Source organism: Vidua macroura, chromosome 5 (genome assembly GCF_024509145.1).
Source record: "Vidua macroura isolate BioBank_ID:100142 chromosome 5, ASM2450914v1, whole genome shotgun sequence".
Lineage (NCBI taxonomy): Eukaryota > Metazoa > Chordata > Aves > Passeriformes > Viduidae > Vidua > Vidua macroura.
Window position 1 is genome coordinate 2,063,328 of NC_071575.1, and position 17,317 is coordinate 2,080,644.

Genomic DNA, 17,317 nt, shown 5'->3' on the forward strand with positions numbered 1-17,317 from the left:
CACTTGGGAGAATTGCAATTCTCTTCCACCCTTCTTGCACAGTAATTTCTGCCTAATTAGCTTTGCTCCCCATTTTCCCCTGCAGAAATTGTATTGTTCCTAACATGCCAGGTGTTTTGTGCTTCTCACCTGTTAGTTAGTTTGTTTTTACATTTGTTATTTTGTTGTCTGCAATGCCCCAATAGTTCTACCCAGGCAGTGGTGCTGGTTTTCTGTGTTTGTTTCCCTTTCTTTGATTTCTAGTACCTAAATCACACAGATTTATGTACTTTCTAGAGTTTGGGGCTGGTTGTCCAGTGTACTACTGGGGAGATTAAAAAGCAAAGAGAGGTTTAGCAGCTAATTAATTAATAGCAGGAGTTTGGGACGGGTTGTCCAGTGTACAACCGGGGAGTTAAAAATACCAAAGAGAGGTTTTACTTGCAGCTGAGTAATTAAGTTGCCTGCTCATCCTCATGACCTGTCACAGGGTAGGTGGAGTCCTTAATTTTCAGCTGTACATTTTTGTCCTCTCTGTCATCCATGTGTCTCTGGGGAGCTTGCACTGAGACTTAAGGAGCTGCAGAGCCTGAGTGAAGTCCTACAGGCAAGCCAGCCCTGTTCTTGTTCTCCTGTTTAAGAATGCAAAGAGTAAAATGTTTTCTTCAAGGAGCAGAAAAGGAAAACAGTTAAAAGCTTCAGGCGTGTGCCACAGCTCCATGGCACAATAAAGCACAAAGGACAGATTAGGAGTTTTGCAGGATGTCTAAGGATAATTAAGACAGATGGCAACCTCAGACACAGGAGCTGTACAGTGGTAGGGAAGTGGTTTTGTGTGCTAATCTTTGATACAAAGGGCTGCAGAGAATAATTTTAAGACAATTATTTCCATAATGAGCTTCCACAATGGTCTTGTACCATTGTTTTCTTCTTCTGTGATTTGTCCTGCCTCCAGCTTAGTAAAACAGAGAGCAAACATGAAATGCACCTTCAGAACAAAGCATTTGGTGGTCAGGATTACCAAAAATGGACCAACAACAAAAGGTACCTGAGCACTCACCTTACAACCCTAAGGCACCTTGTTTTCATGGTGTGTCTCTGAATTCAAAAAACCTTTTGCAGGGTGTACAGAGTGTGTGCTGGTAGGCACCACTTCTGTGTAATAAATCCCAAAAATGCACCTGGAAACAAATTAACCAGGGTGACTCTCCTGATATTATGTCTAAATAACCCAGTCAAACTGCCCTGCTCCTTTGTAGCAGGTCGGGGCTAAACCTGCAGTAAAACACAGCAAATCCTGGCCCTTTCTCCTTGGGGTAGGGTTTTTTTTTTGGTACCAAGTGGTTTGACAGGCTACCTGTGAGCTCATCTGTCCTGTCAGGCATCGCTCTCAGGTTCGCCCCGCTCCCCTTCCTGAAGGAGACAAGGAACAGATGTTCAAGCAGCAGAGTTGTCTGAGCCACCTCACTCTTTCATTTGTCTGCCAAATCCTACTCAGAGAGCAGACTGTGTTGGCTTCCCTGTCTTCCAGCACCACAGAGGGAGAACGAGGCCAGCTCACCTGTTTTTCCATCAAGACCCATCCAATCTCCTTCCTTTTTTTTTTTTCCCTCCTTAATTACCCTTTTCTCTATATCTGCTAGGTTTAGCCCTGGTTCTCCTTCTCTGACACAGCAGCCTGACTCAATTCCACCTTCCTTTCTTCCCTGTGGCAAAAATCTCTCAGCCCTCTTGCATTTCTGCATGCAGGGAACACACACACACACCTGCAGCTGTGAGTGCCAGGCAATGGGGCTGGAGCCACCTTGCAGGCATGGAGCAGGTGTGTGCAGAGAGGAGAAGCAGCTGCTTGCAGAAGGCAGAGGCATCTTTCAAGGCACCCCTGTGCCTGATTTACTCCATTTTCCAGATTTCAGGTCAACTTCCTTCTGTACTATTTCACAAAAGTGACCTGGGGATGGTGTCTGAGCTCACCAGGCCTTGCTGAGAACGAGGGTGTTTGTCCCAAATCAGGGATCCTGAAGAGTAAGGAAGCCTCTCTGCTGTTAGGAGCAAGATGCTCCATCTAGGCCTGGCACAAAGCCAGGCTTTTGTACTGAGTTCTGTCTTGCAGAATCCTCTGAAAATTACCAGGAAAAAACAACTTCACATGCTTCTTTACTGACAGCCTTGGGTTTTAAACCATTCCAATTTTGTCTTTCTCTGTCACGGCTAGGCATCCTGTTCTAACTTGAAAATTTCATTAGTGTCTTGAGCACTTCCCCATCTCACAACTTCAGAAGCTGCAGATTTTCCCATCTCTGCTGAGTTCTCACCATGGCAGGGTGAGGATGTGTGTGCCAGCAGGCTGGGGGAACAGAACTGCAACAACATATTTGTTCATTTGTTGGACAAACATTTCAGGAGAGCCTACAATGAGCCATCACATTAAAAGCTGTCCTTTGCATCCTCTTTGGGACCACTTTTATAGAATGAATGTAAAAGTCAGAGCCAGTTAGTAGGAATTATTTTGCAAAGGAAGGTCTACAGGGTTTTAGGAGTATGCCTGCACGTACATCCTCTGTCCTCATGAACACCTTATGCATAAGTTCTCTGAATCTGGCTCATACTCCTTTCTCAGAAAGGAAAAAGAAATTGTTATATCCTCTCTGTGTCTAAGCTTATTTTCTGTAAACACTCAGCCACAAGAATAATCAAAAAATGGGTCTTCCATGTTGATCTGTGTTATGCAGGGAGTAGCTCTGTTTAAAATAGTGAACCATTTTGGTTTTGCTGCTTTGCTTGCTGTATGTGAAAGCCTAAGCCTTTCATTTTAGGGAAATAAAAGCTGGTTTAATGTTCTGTATCTCTGAGAGGATTAAAGGGCCATCTCCAACATGAAGAGGTAGCCTTTATGGATTCCCTAAATATGCACCACTCAAAATGGAGTAGGTGAATGAATACAGTACTGAGGAGCTGATTCCAGTGCAAGCCTTAGTGCAGACAAGGCTCTGCACCAGCGTGACATGTCCAGCTCAAAACAGATGTCACAGTGATAGTTTAGGTGCATTTGTATTTGCAGGACAGAAGTGAAGTTCAATCTGACTGTGTGCCAAGAAAAATGCACTGTTTGGCTGGACTGAGACTGAGCTGGGCTTTGCTTTGATAGACTAAAATTCCTGCCCACATGACAATTTGGACTGTACCAGTGCTGCTTTTATTTAAAGGATAATCACCAAGCCTCTTCCTGACTTGCTGTTGAAGTGGACTGAACATGTTTTTATTTTAAATAGTCTTGTTTGCCTACAGCTGAGCTACATGGCCACTGTAGAGTGTGATGTAGTGCCCTAAACACAGCTTATTTTAGACAGCACAGGGGATTTGAGACATCTGCATGGCAGTGGCACACCTGAGATGTTGCCTCTAGGGGACCCATGCCCTCCCAAGGCAGCAGCTGGAGGAATTGGATTTCCTAGGATATCTAAAATGGCATGAGCTATTGACATTTAAGCAGATGAAGCCTGTGGAATCTTGGATTTACTCTGATGGAAATGTGCAGGAATATGTTTATCCACTGCCACGTGTGCTCTCAGCCTTCCTCTGTTTGTGAAAGGTTCAGGGGAAGAACACAGCAGCCTCTATGTGCTCAGGTTTGCCTTCCACTGCAATGACAGCTTGTATTTCCTTCAAATCTAAAAAGTAATTATTTGTTTCTACTAGTCTACAGTGAAAAAAAAAAAAAAATCATTTCAGATTTCTCCAGAGAGTGTTGATGATAAACTTCTCATATCACTTCCCTTTCATGTCTAGGCATTTCTGATAGAAACACCACTCATTCTTTAAGGATTTTCAAATCCTCAGGTGTTCAGAGGTTTTGTGTAGCTGGGAAATGTTTTCAGAAACCAGTAGGTGATATTGTTCTGCCTTGAATCATATAGGAAAAGAGGACCTAGAAAAATCATTGCTTCATGAAAGGTCTCTCATCACCAAAAGAGGCATGTGCTGCAGTAGCAATACTGTAATGCCTTGGATATGATTTGAAGGAGTTGAAATGTCTGTAGGAATTATAGGTTTTTCACCCCTTAAATAGCAGCGCTTCAAATCATTTCTTGTTCTTGCTTTTTGTGATGTGACATATTCGTGTGTCACATATTCAGTCGTGTGATGTGCCTTGAAAGTCAAGAGCTTCTCTGATTTCTGTCCTGTGAAAAGTGGCATTGCTTTTTTAGGTCGGGGAAGCTGCATTAAGATTCAGACATTTGCAAGGAGTTTGTTTTAGATGTTCTTAAGGGTGAAGCTGTGAGGGGGAAGAGTTCACACAAAAGCAAGGAGCAGTTCACCAGCCCTTCAGGCAGAGGGAAATCCCAGGATGGTAACAACAGGACGGAGCTGGTGATTCCATGTACACTTACAAAAATAAATCAAACAGTGTACAAAACCTCTGGCCCACATAAGGAAAAAATCTCCCAATGATCAATTTGATTAACTAAACAAAACCCTCTAAACTGCTCAGCTTTCCTGACCCCAAAAAACTGTGTAATTAGAGAAGACTGCATGGTGAATATTATTAAAAAGAGTATGGGTTTGGTTTTATTTCTCATTTTATGTTGGCAGTAACTCCAGTTCCAAAGCTTTTGCAGGCTTCAGAAGAACTAAAAGCTGAGTTTTGCTTTAGACCAGCACTTACCAGTAAAGAAGGGAATAAAATGGGCTCATTTCACTGTTTTTAGAAGTATAGCCAATTTCAGAAATGTCTCCTCAGCTTAAAATAGTGAAAGTTTCTAGAATTGATGGTACATCTGAGACTAAAACAGTCTTTAAATGCACCTCCTAGCTGAAAGATCTGCTTGCTTGTAGAAATGAACTGGCAGAAGAAAAAAAATATTTAGGAATATATATTTAACACTGGCCTTCAAAAATGCAACTTCTTTTCACTTTGTTAGCTTTTCTTGCAGAAATAAGAAGCAATGCAGGCATTGCACTATGTATGACAATAAGAAATGACATTTTTCTGTTTATTCAACACATTTGGAATCTCATTAGTTACCAAATGGGACTTGAGTCTCATTGCCTACAAGCAATAACATTTTTTTTTCATTCTTTGCTGCCCAAAGTGACCAAATGTAGATTAGTCTGGAGTTTATTGTTCCTGCTAGAACTGATATATAATAAAATTCATTTTTAGATACACACTTTTTTTTTCCCTCCTTCCTTTAGGCTGCTGAAGAATGCTCAGAATGAAGTACATTTCAGAACGTGGTATAAGAAACTTCTGGCTGCTCTCCAATTCTGTGCTGGACAGACCCTGAACGATGAGTTTTCTAAGGAAGAAAAACTTGTCAGAATTCTGGAAGACATTGCCACAAAAGTGAAAGCTGCCAGTGATCCAAAAAGAAAGGTTTGTTAAAAAATACTGCCCCTTCCATCTAAGTTTCTGTAGGGAATTCTATTTTTTTTCTAAGGTAACACCTCATTCTTTTAATACCCTTTACATAAATAAACCAAAGACTTAACTAAACTTTCTGAATATTTTTCTGCTCTGAAAACAGGTAACGTAGATCTCATCACTATTACTCTTGAGGTCTGCAAATCTTTTCATCCATTTAAATTCCCTCATCAGTGGTTTTTCAAATGGACTTGGAGGTGGTCAGAAATAATGGCAACAAGGCTGATTATCATTTCACTGAGAGGAATGCTCACATTCAGCACCTCATCCCCAAATATTTGACTCATGTAGAGCTGCAGCATTTCTTGAAAGCTTTACTAAGAGTTGTTCTTGGCAGGCTGGACACATCCTCGTTTCTTAGCAAAGACAAGCAGAGTGGAATGCAGCTGATATCCCAAATAGAGCTCTCAGCAATGCACACTGAACACATATCTGCACAGATGCCTCCCTGGCAGTAGAAACTTGCAGTTGTCTTCTCCAGTGGGTGCAGCTTTTATGTTGCATAGGTACATTTCCAGTTCAGAACTGTTAATTTTCCAGGACGGCTGCTGTTACTTACCTGGTGTGTAAAACTGCTTCTTGTTGAAATCTCAGCAAGGCAGAGCAGAGAGCCAAATAAAAAGATACTTGCCACTGCTGGTTATCATGAATGATATCATGAATCTTTCTCCCTTGTTAAGGATTCAAAGATTTTCAAAGGGTTTCTCAGAAAACTCCCAGTGCTGCTATTGAGAGCAGCAAAGCAAACATGGAAGTAAAAAGACAAAAATATTTGCAAAAGGAAAATCCATGCAAAGAGGAAGAAATAGTAGTAATGCATAATACATCACTGATGCATAATTCAGAATTTAGAGATTAATCTCAAGGCTGCAGTTACTACAATACTGAGAAGCTCCCAAACCTTGCAGTTAACAGAGGCAAGGGAGATCAGGTTGAGGTAACAAGCAACAAATGGGGAAGATCTTAGGAAAGGCAAAAAAAGCCCATGAGATACAGCAGAGCAATATGAGGCTGACTGACCCCTAATGAAGGGTGTTGAATCATAGAATCCCAGAATGGTTTGGGCTGGAAGGGACCTTAAAAGTCATCCAGTTCCAACCCCCAGCAATGGGCAGGGACACCTTCCACCAGACCAGGTGGCTCCATCCAGCCTGGTTTCACAGGTAGAGATTTTTTCTGCTATCCAATCTAAACCCACCCTCCTTCAATTTGGAGCCATTCTCCCTTGTCCTGTCGCTCCATGCTGTTGGAAACAGACTCTTTCCATCTGAACCTACAGGGCAGTATGGGCTGGAAGCACATCTAGGCAGAAAAGGCATCGATGTGGAGTAAAATTACAGCTCTTATTTTGAATACCCCAGTGTGACCTCATTAGCTGTTGTAAGGTCACACGGATGCTGCCAGCTCTGGAAATTGCATTGCTTGTTTAAAGTACAGAAAGACAGTAAAAAAAAAAAAAAAAAAAAGCTACAAAAGAAAGAAATAAATAACAAGCTGTCTTTGTGTTCTTTCATGCTGCCACAATGGTTGCCGTGCTGCAGGAGGTGTTGGACGTGGAGCTCAGCAGAGTCCAGCAGTTCTTCCAGGAGGTGAAGCTCTGCCGGCTCCCCCTGAACCCCGCGCTGGTTGTCCGAGGCATAGAGGCAGATGTGAGTGTGATCCATTGCATTTTCAGTTTTGGTTTGCAGTCCAGAGGGGAGAAGGAGAGAATGCCCACATTGAGATGATCAGGAAATGATCGTAGTGACATGGAGAATTATGAGGCTGCGGGCCCCAAGTTGGGCAACTCCCTGGGGGCTCCCCTGGCAGGGGAGACCCTCCTGGAGCAGTTCTGTGTCAGGAACTAGAGGCACATTGGACTTTTTTGGCCTTCAGCTTCTGTTTATGGCTATCTTATCAAAACTCCAGCGCTGTCTGCACCAGACTCTGTGTGCAGGAAAAACAGCACAAAAATGGCAACAACCTCGTGTTACAAGGTCTTTTAAGTCTAATCAAAAACTAAGCTACCCAATTAAGAAGCGACACCTAAATTATTTTCCTTTCTAACCCAATAACTGACCCCTAAAGACCCGCAATGAGGATTTTTCTACCCAATTACAAGATACCACTCAAACCCATGAAGACGAAGAAGAAGGAAGTAAAATGAACTCAAGACAACACCCTGTACCCTCCATCTTGAACCCATCTATAACATACTAAAAATCCCAAAACCTAAATTTCTCACCCCTGTGACATACTAAACTCTCTACAATCCCTACAATCTATTTCACACTTTTGTGGTTTCTGGTTCACCTTGAGGCTTTGGAAGTTTTCTCCATGAATGAGGGTCAGAGTCAGTGCTCCCCTGGGGGCCTGGACACCCCAGAGCAGACAGAGAAATATTCCCAGTGCCCTTGGTTACCACAGAGAATAAATCATCTGGTCGACTCACACCCAGCCTAAACTCCTTCCAACCTTTGCCTTTGCTTGAGGCAGAGGTGGCAGGATGGGTGGGGTGGCTGCTGCATGTGTGCCACAGCAGCCAGAGGTTTCAACTCTGAGCTGCCCACTCCCAGCTCAGCTGCCCTGCCGTGGCGTTGGCATTGGCAAGGACACCTGGGAGCTGGGACCTGGTTGCCAGCAGGTAGCCCTTGGTGTTTTTCCCATCCAAGACTCTCCCATGTCAGGTGTGGGAGCAGCAAAAAGCCTGGAGCCAGCTGTCGGTTTGCTGAGCTGACTGAGAATTGCTAAAATGTTAAATATTCACACTAGCTTATCTGTATCCACGACCCCTATTAAAAATGACTTCAGGACAAAGGAAACAGCAATGCTCTTCAGTGCTACTTGGCTTGACTTTGACTGCACTACTAAGATTCAGCCATTCATCGTTCAGAACTATTTTCATAAACAACATAATGCCAGGAGCAAGCTGATTCATCTCTGGAGAAGGAAAATGTATCCAGCATGAAGAAAAAGAAAAACCTGAACAGCCATATATATTACGAGTTATAACTGCCTAATTACAGCAATTTGTGCTCTATTTTTGTTCTCTGGCTCATTATCCATAGTAGGCCTGATTCTAAGAGGTGCTGATCCCTTCAATTGCCTCTGACCTCTGTTTCTCCAAGTAATTGCTATTCAGCCTTGATCTGGCTGAGGACTGAGGTCTTCCAGCACCCCAGAGGCTTGGGAGAACTGTGTGTGATACAAGTCAGAAGGATTTGAAGCCTGCTGCTTGTCCCTGCTTTCAGGCTTTTGGAAATAATGACTAATGGAAAGGTATCTCACCATAAAGTCATGCTATTATACTGCACCAGCTTGGCTGGACAGATACAAAAATGTTTAGATATAATATCTGAAGAGGGTTTTTTTATTTTGTTTTGGTTTTTGGGGGTTTTTTTTCATTTTTCTTATATCATTATAGGCCATTATCTTTCTATAAATATATGTAGTTTCTTGATTGGGCTGTATGTCAGTATAATCATGCAAATTAGAACTTTTAAGTGCTTATAATTACCTAAATTTAATTCATTTTGGTGTCATCTATTGATTCCACTGGTAGCAAGCCCCGTTCCCAGCTCCATCAGAGTTGCATCATCCCACAGGAACCTTTCAGGCACTCACTGAGACATTTCAATTGGCAAAATTCTGATTGAAATGGAATAATTTCAGTGGTGGGGGGGGGGGGGGGGGGTCAGGATCTCATTGCTGATAATGGCTCTGGCCCATCCCAGAGGATTGCTGTGGCTGAGACACTGTTTGCCATGCTTTGAGATGTTCAGATGAAAAGCAGCAGGCAGCTGTGCCTGGTGGAGCTGAAATGAGCCTCCCTTACAGTGCACCCTGTGAGGACAGCAGCAGCTCTTGTGGGGTGCTCATTAATTCCAGAAACCAGGCCATTAATTTACTATTGTCTCTAGCTGGTTGTGAGGGGTTTCCCCACCACCTTTCTTTGGATGTTTTTAATGAGGGCAATAATTCCACCCTAAACTCTCACAGGATTTGCAGTGCTTGGCTCGTTAATGCTTTTTGAAGCCCTTTGAGATCTTCAGGTGGAAGGAGCTGTAGAGCATGAAAGTCAGAGTTTGTGCTTAATTAAGATAAATTCCACATAAAATAGAGCATGATTTTCAAAATTCCCTGTATCCTCAGCCAGAGTGAGGTAATCAAAGAAACTGGCAGGTTCTTTGCTTCCATGTCTGATTGGGCAGGGCTGGGTTATTTCAGAAAGCAATGGGACCAAAGGCTTTTCAATGCTTTAAAACTCATTAGATCAGTCTTATGGAGTTCATCCACCCAGTTCCAGGCAAAGCTTATTGGTGATAGGCCTGGGTGAAAATGAAAAAACAATTAGTACATAAAGTATTGTCTGTTCAAGTGGCCTGATATTTAAGTGAAGCCAGTTGTCTGGGGACAAGAATTTCTTGTTTTTCAGACCCAACGAAACAGTCAATAATATCAAGAATTATTTATTTTTGCTGCCACTGCTACTGAGCAGTGTTTAAAGCTGGAATCTTTTCCAGAGGCATTGCACTGGCCTGGTGTTTTGTGTTTGTGACACTGTTTTTCTTCTTTCCCCTGCAGTCATGTTCTTATTTTACATCCAATGCCTTTCCATTAAAAATCTCCTTCATCAATGCCAATGCTCCAAGTGGAAACATCAATGTTATTTTTAAGGTATGTTCTTCCTCTGATCCTCATGTCTTCTGGTATGGAAAATGATCATTTAAAATTCACCTAATTTATGTTTTAAAACTTGAGTCTGAAAATAGTTGATTTAGCTCTGCTGCTTGTTTATCCCTATCATTTTTGACACTAGAACTCTTAATGAAACATATTGAGGCAATACACTGAGGTGCCACCTGTTTGATCAGCAGAGAGTCAAAGAAATTATGGCACTTTTTTCCCTTAGTGAGGACTACCAGACTAGAATATAAAGTTCATATTTTAAATCTAGTTTATTAACGAGGGCAGGTCTCAGAGAAGAGATAGATCAGAGTGATGCAACCCTCAGCCTCGTCCATAGGTCTGTAAAAAATCAAAATACTGGAGTGTTAGAGGCTCCACTTGCCACACAAACCTAATTCTGCCCCTATCAGCCGGGGTGGGGAATGGGCTGAGCAAGATGGAGCTGGAGGAGACAGCAGAGGAGCTCTGTCTCATTGGAGTTACTTGGAGGAACTGACTCAAAATAAACTCTGCTTTATTTTGCAGTTGTCACCTAGAAAAGCCTCAGAGCTCAGAACAGTCCATCCACAAAAGACAATTTTTAAGTTAGCTCTCTTTCGAAAGAGCAAAAGTCTTCCCTAAAAGTGGATATTGGTTTTAGAGAAGAACACAAGTTCATAAAACGGCTGATGGATACAAAATTGTTGGTTGCCAATGGCATTATTCTTAGATATTTTGCAGAATCATTTTCCAAATGAGAAACCTAAAAAGTTTGTATAAATAAATTAAAAAAAAAAAAAAAAAAACCCAGATTCTATGCTGTCGTAAATTAACTTGCCCTTTAGAGCAGCTGTGATTCTCAGAAATAGAAGTAAGCCTTCCAGGCCTGCTAAGGGGAGAAATTAGCAATTTTAAATTTTCCTGAACATTTAGAAACCTGCTTCATATGCTGGTTCACTTGAGAATCAATATTAAGTAGCAGGTTCCTCCCTACTTGAGCAAACACCTGCTGATGGGGCTTTTAAAATTGGTTCTACTCAAACAATTTTTTCCCTACCTGGTAATGTTTAGCAAGCAACTCATTGTCCAGTTGCTGCAGAAGTATTTTAGCTGCTGTCACCTTCTCCTGTCAGCAAAACATTGTGTTAAAATAACTTTTACTTGTACTACAGTTCCATTGCTTCTTCCTGACAGATAACTCATACATAAATGATCAGCACAATGAATGATAAGGGTATCTTACTAAATTGTCTGTATATGTGAGGGAAGATAAGTGGAGAGAATAAGATATTTTTACATTTTTAGATACAAAGAGGAATTAATTGGAGTCAAGATTACCTTTCAATGAGAGAAAAATAGATGTTTTGTCTTTTTAAGATGAGCTTATGATCATCAAGTACTTATTTCCTGCCAGTAAATGTCTGTAGATTGGAATGCTCGTGTAAAAAGAATGTAATGAAAGAATAAAGCACTTAAAATATCAGTAAAAGTTATGTATTTTACGTGGAGTGGGATGGGGGGAAGCAAAAAATCAGGGCTTTTGTTTTCACAGGCCATTTACTCAGCCATGGTTGAAAATAATCTCTTCATTAATTCTTGTGGCTACAATTAAAGCCCCATTTCACTGAGATTATTGTTTGACTAACTCCATGGGGAGAGGGGTCATCACTGCATCACTGCTTGGAACTGAATATGAATCACATTATGGATAAAATGTAAATTTGTGATACAATTCCCTTGCAAATACCAAGTCGTGAGGCTTAATGTGAGACAAACACCGTCATTTGTGCAGGGGGATCTAGCATTAAGTAGACTTTAAAATGTAACTAAATTAGGATCCTACCTCCAGATTAAAATTTCAAACTCTCATAATTACCTAGGAATAATAAGCAGAAAGGCCACAGTTAAGCAGGGATCATTTGTTAGCATCTCAGTGGCTGCCAGAACTGTCCCTGTCTGTGTGTGCCGTCCACTCTCCTCTCCTGACACAGAGAGGGAAGTGGGAACTTTGAAGGAAAACAAGACAGAGTTACTGAAATTAATATTGCTGCTTTGGTGGGCAAAAAAGTCTCAGTTAAACAGGGCATTATTTCTGTCTGGTATTGAAGCAGAAAACTGAATTTCATGTGCATCTTTCACAGATAGGTGATGATCTACGGCAAGATATGTTGGTTCTGCAAATTATTCGCCTGATGGACAACATTTGGCTCCAAGAGGGACTGGATATGCAAATGATCATTTACAGGTGTTTATCTACAGGGAAAGGACAAGGTCAGTCTTAAATTACAAAAGGAACCCATATTACATTATTCATATTTCATGTAAACAGTGGTATATAAAATTCATTTATTCTGCCTCTCAAGAACTCATTGGATTTTGTAGCAACTTAGGCTAGAATTTTCCAAAAGCCTCAACACTGTCAGCCTGCAAAACATTCTTAAATTCACATATCAAAAAGAGGGCTTTGGAGAAAATTGGCCATAGCTACTGAAGTTTTAATCCAGTGTAGTCCTAAATGAGCCTAGATGCATGTGGCTACACAAAGTACCTGCAGACAAGTGACGACAGCTTTGTGCTGTTGATTTTGAAATATTATTCTTGTGATTTATGTTGCTTAGGGCAGGCCTGACTCATCTGAAAGCTCAATTTCTCTCTTTTATGGTTGTTGTAGCAGAGCTGTAGCAGGGATACCAATTGCTTGCTGTAGAAATCTGCTGACAGCAGTAAGCTGCCTGTATTTCCCTGACCGAATCTTCTACTGGAAATAATCCTAGCTCAAATAGAAGGCTGATGCATCCAGATTACCTGCTGTACAAAAGCTATTAAAATAGAAAAATTAAAAGAAAATCGTTGCTTCCTGAGCCACAAAGTGAACATGAGAGAGGAGGAGTGATCTAAAGGAAATAAGAGAAAAGTACAGATGAGTTCAGGCACAAGGCATGTGGTGGTGGTGACCTGGAAAAATCTCCTCCCTTCTTTGTGGGATGGGAATCAAAGCTTGAAAGCTTCTGCTTCAAAGGCAGATAATACAAGAATACTATTTCTGGACATGACATTGTATATAGACTCTTCTATATACTAATGCTTAATTTGATGTTTGCCAAGAGAGATACAGGGATCATCTGCAAATAATATTCTCTCCCTGACAGTCTCTTCCTTCCAGCATCAGAGCAGCAAAACCCCCTCAGTGCCTCACAGTTTTTTCCAGATGTCCTTCCTTACCAGTTCACACCAGCGTTAAGATAATTGATGTACAGTTAATAATTAAGGATAAAGGACAGGTGACATGCCTGTGGTCACACAGGACACGTGCTTAGGGAGGTTTTACACAGTTTTTCCAAGTCCTAGGCTAATGACTTCCTCCTTGGCCACTTTTCCCACACAAGGCGGGTGGGAGGTGGTAATTTCATGGTCGTGCAAACACAGAAATCATTTCTCACTGAAACTCAGTGAGAACCAAATAAAGCATTGGTAGAACTCCACCTTCCAGGCATGGTGAAGCAGAGGAGCCTGTCAGCAAGTCAAATTCTTAGAGCAAGCCCTCCCTGTAGTGCAGAGTGGCAGGATGAAGTGCCAGGGCACCACACGTGGGGACAGGCACAGAGGGCTGGAAAGGCAGGAGCAAAAAAAGGAATTAAGTGCACGCAGTAGAGACAGAGGATTCAAGTGAAGCATGGCAAAATGCTTGGCTTCTCTCTCTGTCACCAGATGACACAAGCAAAAACGACACACCACAGCCTTGGTCACAATGAAGAGACTAATTTATTTTTTCTGACTCCAATCTTTTATAGTTCTCAAAAGGTGCCAGTGCATTGGAGGGTGAACGTGCCACCTCTCCAACGACACTGGACAAACTACCTGTACATCAAATTTCTCTGCCTCTATGAAAGAATGTAAAACAACAGGTTGTTTACAGAGAGTTGTGTGGGAAAGTTCTCTACAAGAATGTAAACTCAGAAGGCTTTAGAAAACTCTTGATAACCAGGGCGACATCTCTCTGCACCTCGGAGTCCCAGTTTGTGACACTCTGGATCAGTATCACTGAATTTCTGAACTACCCCAGTACCCTTTCTCCACACTGTGATCAGCACCAGATAGTCCAGAATAATTTCTGCACCTTTCTAGACAATAAATACATATGAAACAGTATATATAAATACATATTTAATATATATATATATTATATATATACTATATATGTTTTATGTATATTTTTGTTATAGAATATATAGTATATATTATATATAATATATATAGTATATATTTTTATATAATATATATACTATATAAAGGAAATAGTATTATATCCTTTATAATATATATAATATATATTATAATATAATATATATTATATTATATTATATTATATTATATTATATTATATTATATTATATTATATTATATTATATTATATTATATTATATATATAATGTTATATATACTTCATAATATATAATATATTTTATATTATATATTATATATTATACATTTTATATTATATATGATATAGTATATACTATATAGTATATAATATTATAAAATATATTATAAAATATACACTATTATATATACTATGTATGTTATATATATTATACAATTTATATTTATATAAATTAGTAAATATCAGATCCTAGTCATTAATTTTTTTAGTTTTGTGCATATTCTACCCACTCTGAATCTCGCTAAATTGTTCCCCTTGTTGGTACTTTGAGGCAGTTATATTCACAATATTGTTATTGATGGTTTTATTTCTCCTTCACAGAACTGCCCCTTTCCACTCAGTGCCCTTTATTTCTAATTTCCAAAGAGCAAGAGTAAAACAATACTGTTCTGGTTTTTTTTCTGCATTCATTATTTTTAAGCTTTTAACTTATGTTTTTACTTATTTAGTTCTTTTTAGCTTTTAACTTATTTATATTTTATTTTTTTGTTTGTTTATTTTAACTTATTTACTTATTTATTTTTCATTTTTAACTTATTTATTGTTTATTGTTAACTTATTTATTTATTGTTAACTTATTTATTTTATTTGTTTATTTTTAGCTTTTAACTTCATGGGGTTTTTTAGGGTTTTTTTCTGCATGGAATGATCAAACTACAGGCAATCTGCATTGTGTCTCTGTGTTTTTAAAGTTTTTTTCGTGCAAACTCTTTTCCATCTGATTAGGACTGGTCCAGATGGTGCCAGATGCTACCACACTCGCGAAGATCCACAGGGAGTCTGGGCTGATAGGACCGCTGAAAGAAAACACAATTAAAAAATGGTTTCACCATCACCATCCTCTGGAATCAAGTTACCAAGAGGTAACATCATAATGAAGTTTATTACACATTTCATGCTATGCCATGGGGGGAAAAAAAAAAAAAAAAGAACCAAATTGCAGCAGGCAGCAAAAACGAGTGGCTCAGACACGAGACAAACAAGTGTCATGCAGAGAAACCAGGGAATCCACTTAAATGCAACTCTCTAGCTAAGGAAATATTGCTTTTTATCAGGTGTATGCTATTACATTTTCTATAAACGTGTGTCATAGAGATGTTTTGAAATTTAGTTGCAAAGTGAAGAGAAATTGAAATAGAAATGGTCTTGAACTCAGGAAAAAAAAAAAAGTTATTTTTTAGGTCAGCTCTTTAAATTCTTTATTTTCTATAAACCATATAAAGTCCTGGCACATTTCCTGTATTTAAGAAGGACCAGGCCAATACCTAGAGTTGCAGAGAGCTGTTTTAGCAAAACCACCTAGTCACAGTCAAAATGTGACTCATGCTTTTCATATCACTTGTTCTCGTGGGACCTCATGGTAGGCATCTGATTTTATGAAACCAGATGTTCTGCATGTGCCAAAACATTGTAAATTTTATTTCTAGAAGCAAAGGTTTTCCAAGGAAATCTTTCTATCAATCCCATTCTTTCCATAAATTCCTTATTGGGTGAGCATGTTCTGAGGCCCCTGTAAAAATTTTCAGTTTTTGTGTTTCTAGGACAGTTTTTATAATCCTATTTCCGTGCAAATGATAAATTAGGGGCCAAAATTTTAAATTTAAAGGAGTGTTTTGAGTATTCAGCGCTCTGAGAATGGAATGCTTTTATAGCAGTTTGTTAGTAGATGTGTATTATAAATATGTTTGGTAAAGTTTAGTAATTTTCTAATTATTCCATTGGCATTTTCTCATCCACATTTTGACTACGAGCACTTGAATTCCTCATATATAATTTGATTCTATTAAACAGGAGCAATCTGTGTAAAATGGGGTTTTTTTTACAAGTTTGTGTGTTTACAGTTTTATGGTCGAAGTGTAGGCAACATTTCAATTCAAAAGTGAGACACTGCTATTAATTGAGTGAAAACTTGATTTCTTGCTGCTGCTGCTGTTTGTAAACAATACCATTCATGTGGAATATTCTAAAACAGATTCCTACACAATTTCTTCCAATTTTTTAAGTTCTATAAAATGCAGTCAGATCTGATCACATAGGTAATGCATAAAATAACTACTATGCATTCCCTTTGTGCTTGCTAGTGAATGAACCTTTCTCTTTTTTAGTCCTTCATAATTTTTTTACTCATGCAGTACTGGATCTGAGGTGCTCAGAAAACTGGTGCAGAACAAGCTTTAATATCCTCATTTTACAGCTGGGTGAACAAAATCACAGAAAGCTTAAGTGTTTTATCCAAGGTCATCAAAGTGAGTAAGTAGCACAGTTAGACATAAAATTCAGCCAACTCTTGAGCTGTGGCCTAAGTTTTGCTATTGCAGGTGGAATCTTGCATCTACAGGGAATTCCTGAATGCCTAAATAATCATTTGCCTTGGCTAATGTAGGTTTTGTCCAAAAACCATTAAGATCCAGATAAGGATGGTTTGGGTTTCTATATTCCATTGTATACATTGTGATTTACATTCGTGGGACATGAACTGAGTTCTGGAGGAAAAAAAAATCCATGTAGGTCCAAAAACAGTGCAGTGGATGTAGAACAACCTGCACCCTTTACAAAGCAAATTTAAGTTAAATTTGTGGATTTGCAAATAATTTCCCAACAGTTGTTTTTGCAACATGCCTGCAGAACACTGAACAGAAAATACCAACTTCCTGCCAAGAAGCTTTTTCTTCTTAAGCACCTTTTGCCTTAAAGTTTTCTGTAGACTTCCAGGTTTCTTTGGAACATGAGGTGAAAACCTCATGCATAAAATTGTTCTTGTGGTGTAACTCTGAAATGTTTGAGTGCCACCCCTATACCATTCCTACTCAGACCTGTCTCATGAA

The 17,317-nt window shown here is 39.6% G+C and overlaps 1 protein-coding gene across 1 annotated transcript in view; it reads left to right on the forward strand.

The window, feature by feature from the left end:
- Positions 1-17,317, forward strand: part of PIK3C2G (phosphatidylinositol-4-phosphate 3-kinase catalytic subunit type 2 gamma) — a 185,437-nt gene that overhangs the window by 97,925 nt on the left and 70,195 nt on the right. Inside the window, exons 18-22 of the mRNA XM_053977983.1 lie at positions 5,176-5,356; positions 6,946-7,053; positions 9,968-10,060; positions 12,193-12,322; positions 15,219-15,355. Coding sequence (XP_053833958.1) covers positions 5,176-5,356; positions 6,946-7,053; positions 9,968-10,060; positions 12,193-12,322; positions 15,219-15,355 — 649 coding nt within the window. The remainder of the gene's footprint in view (positions 1-5,175; positions 5,357-6,945; positions 7,054-9,967; positions 10,061-12,192; positions 12,323-15,218; positions 15,356-17,317) is intronic.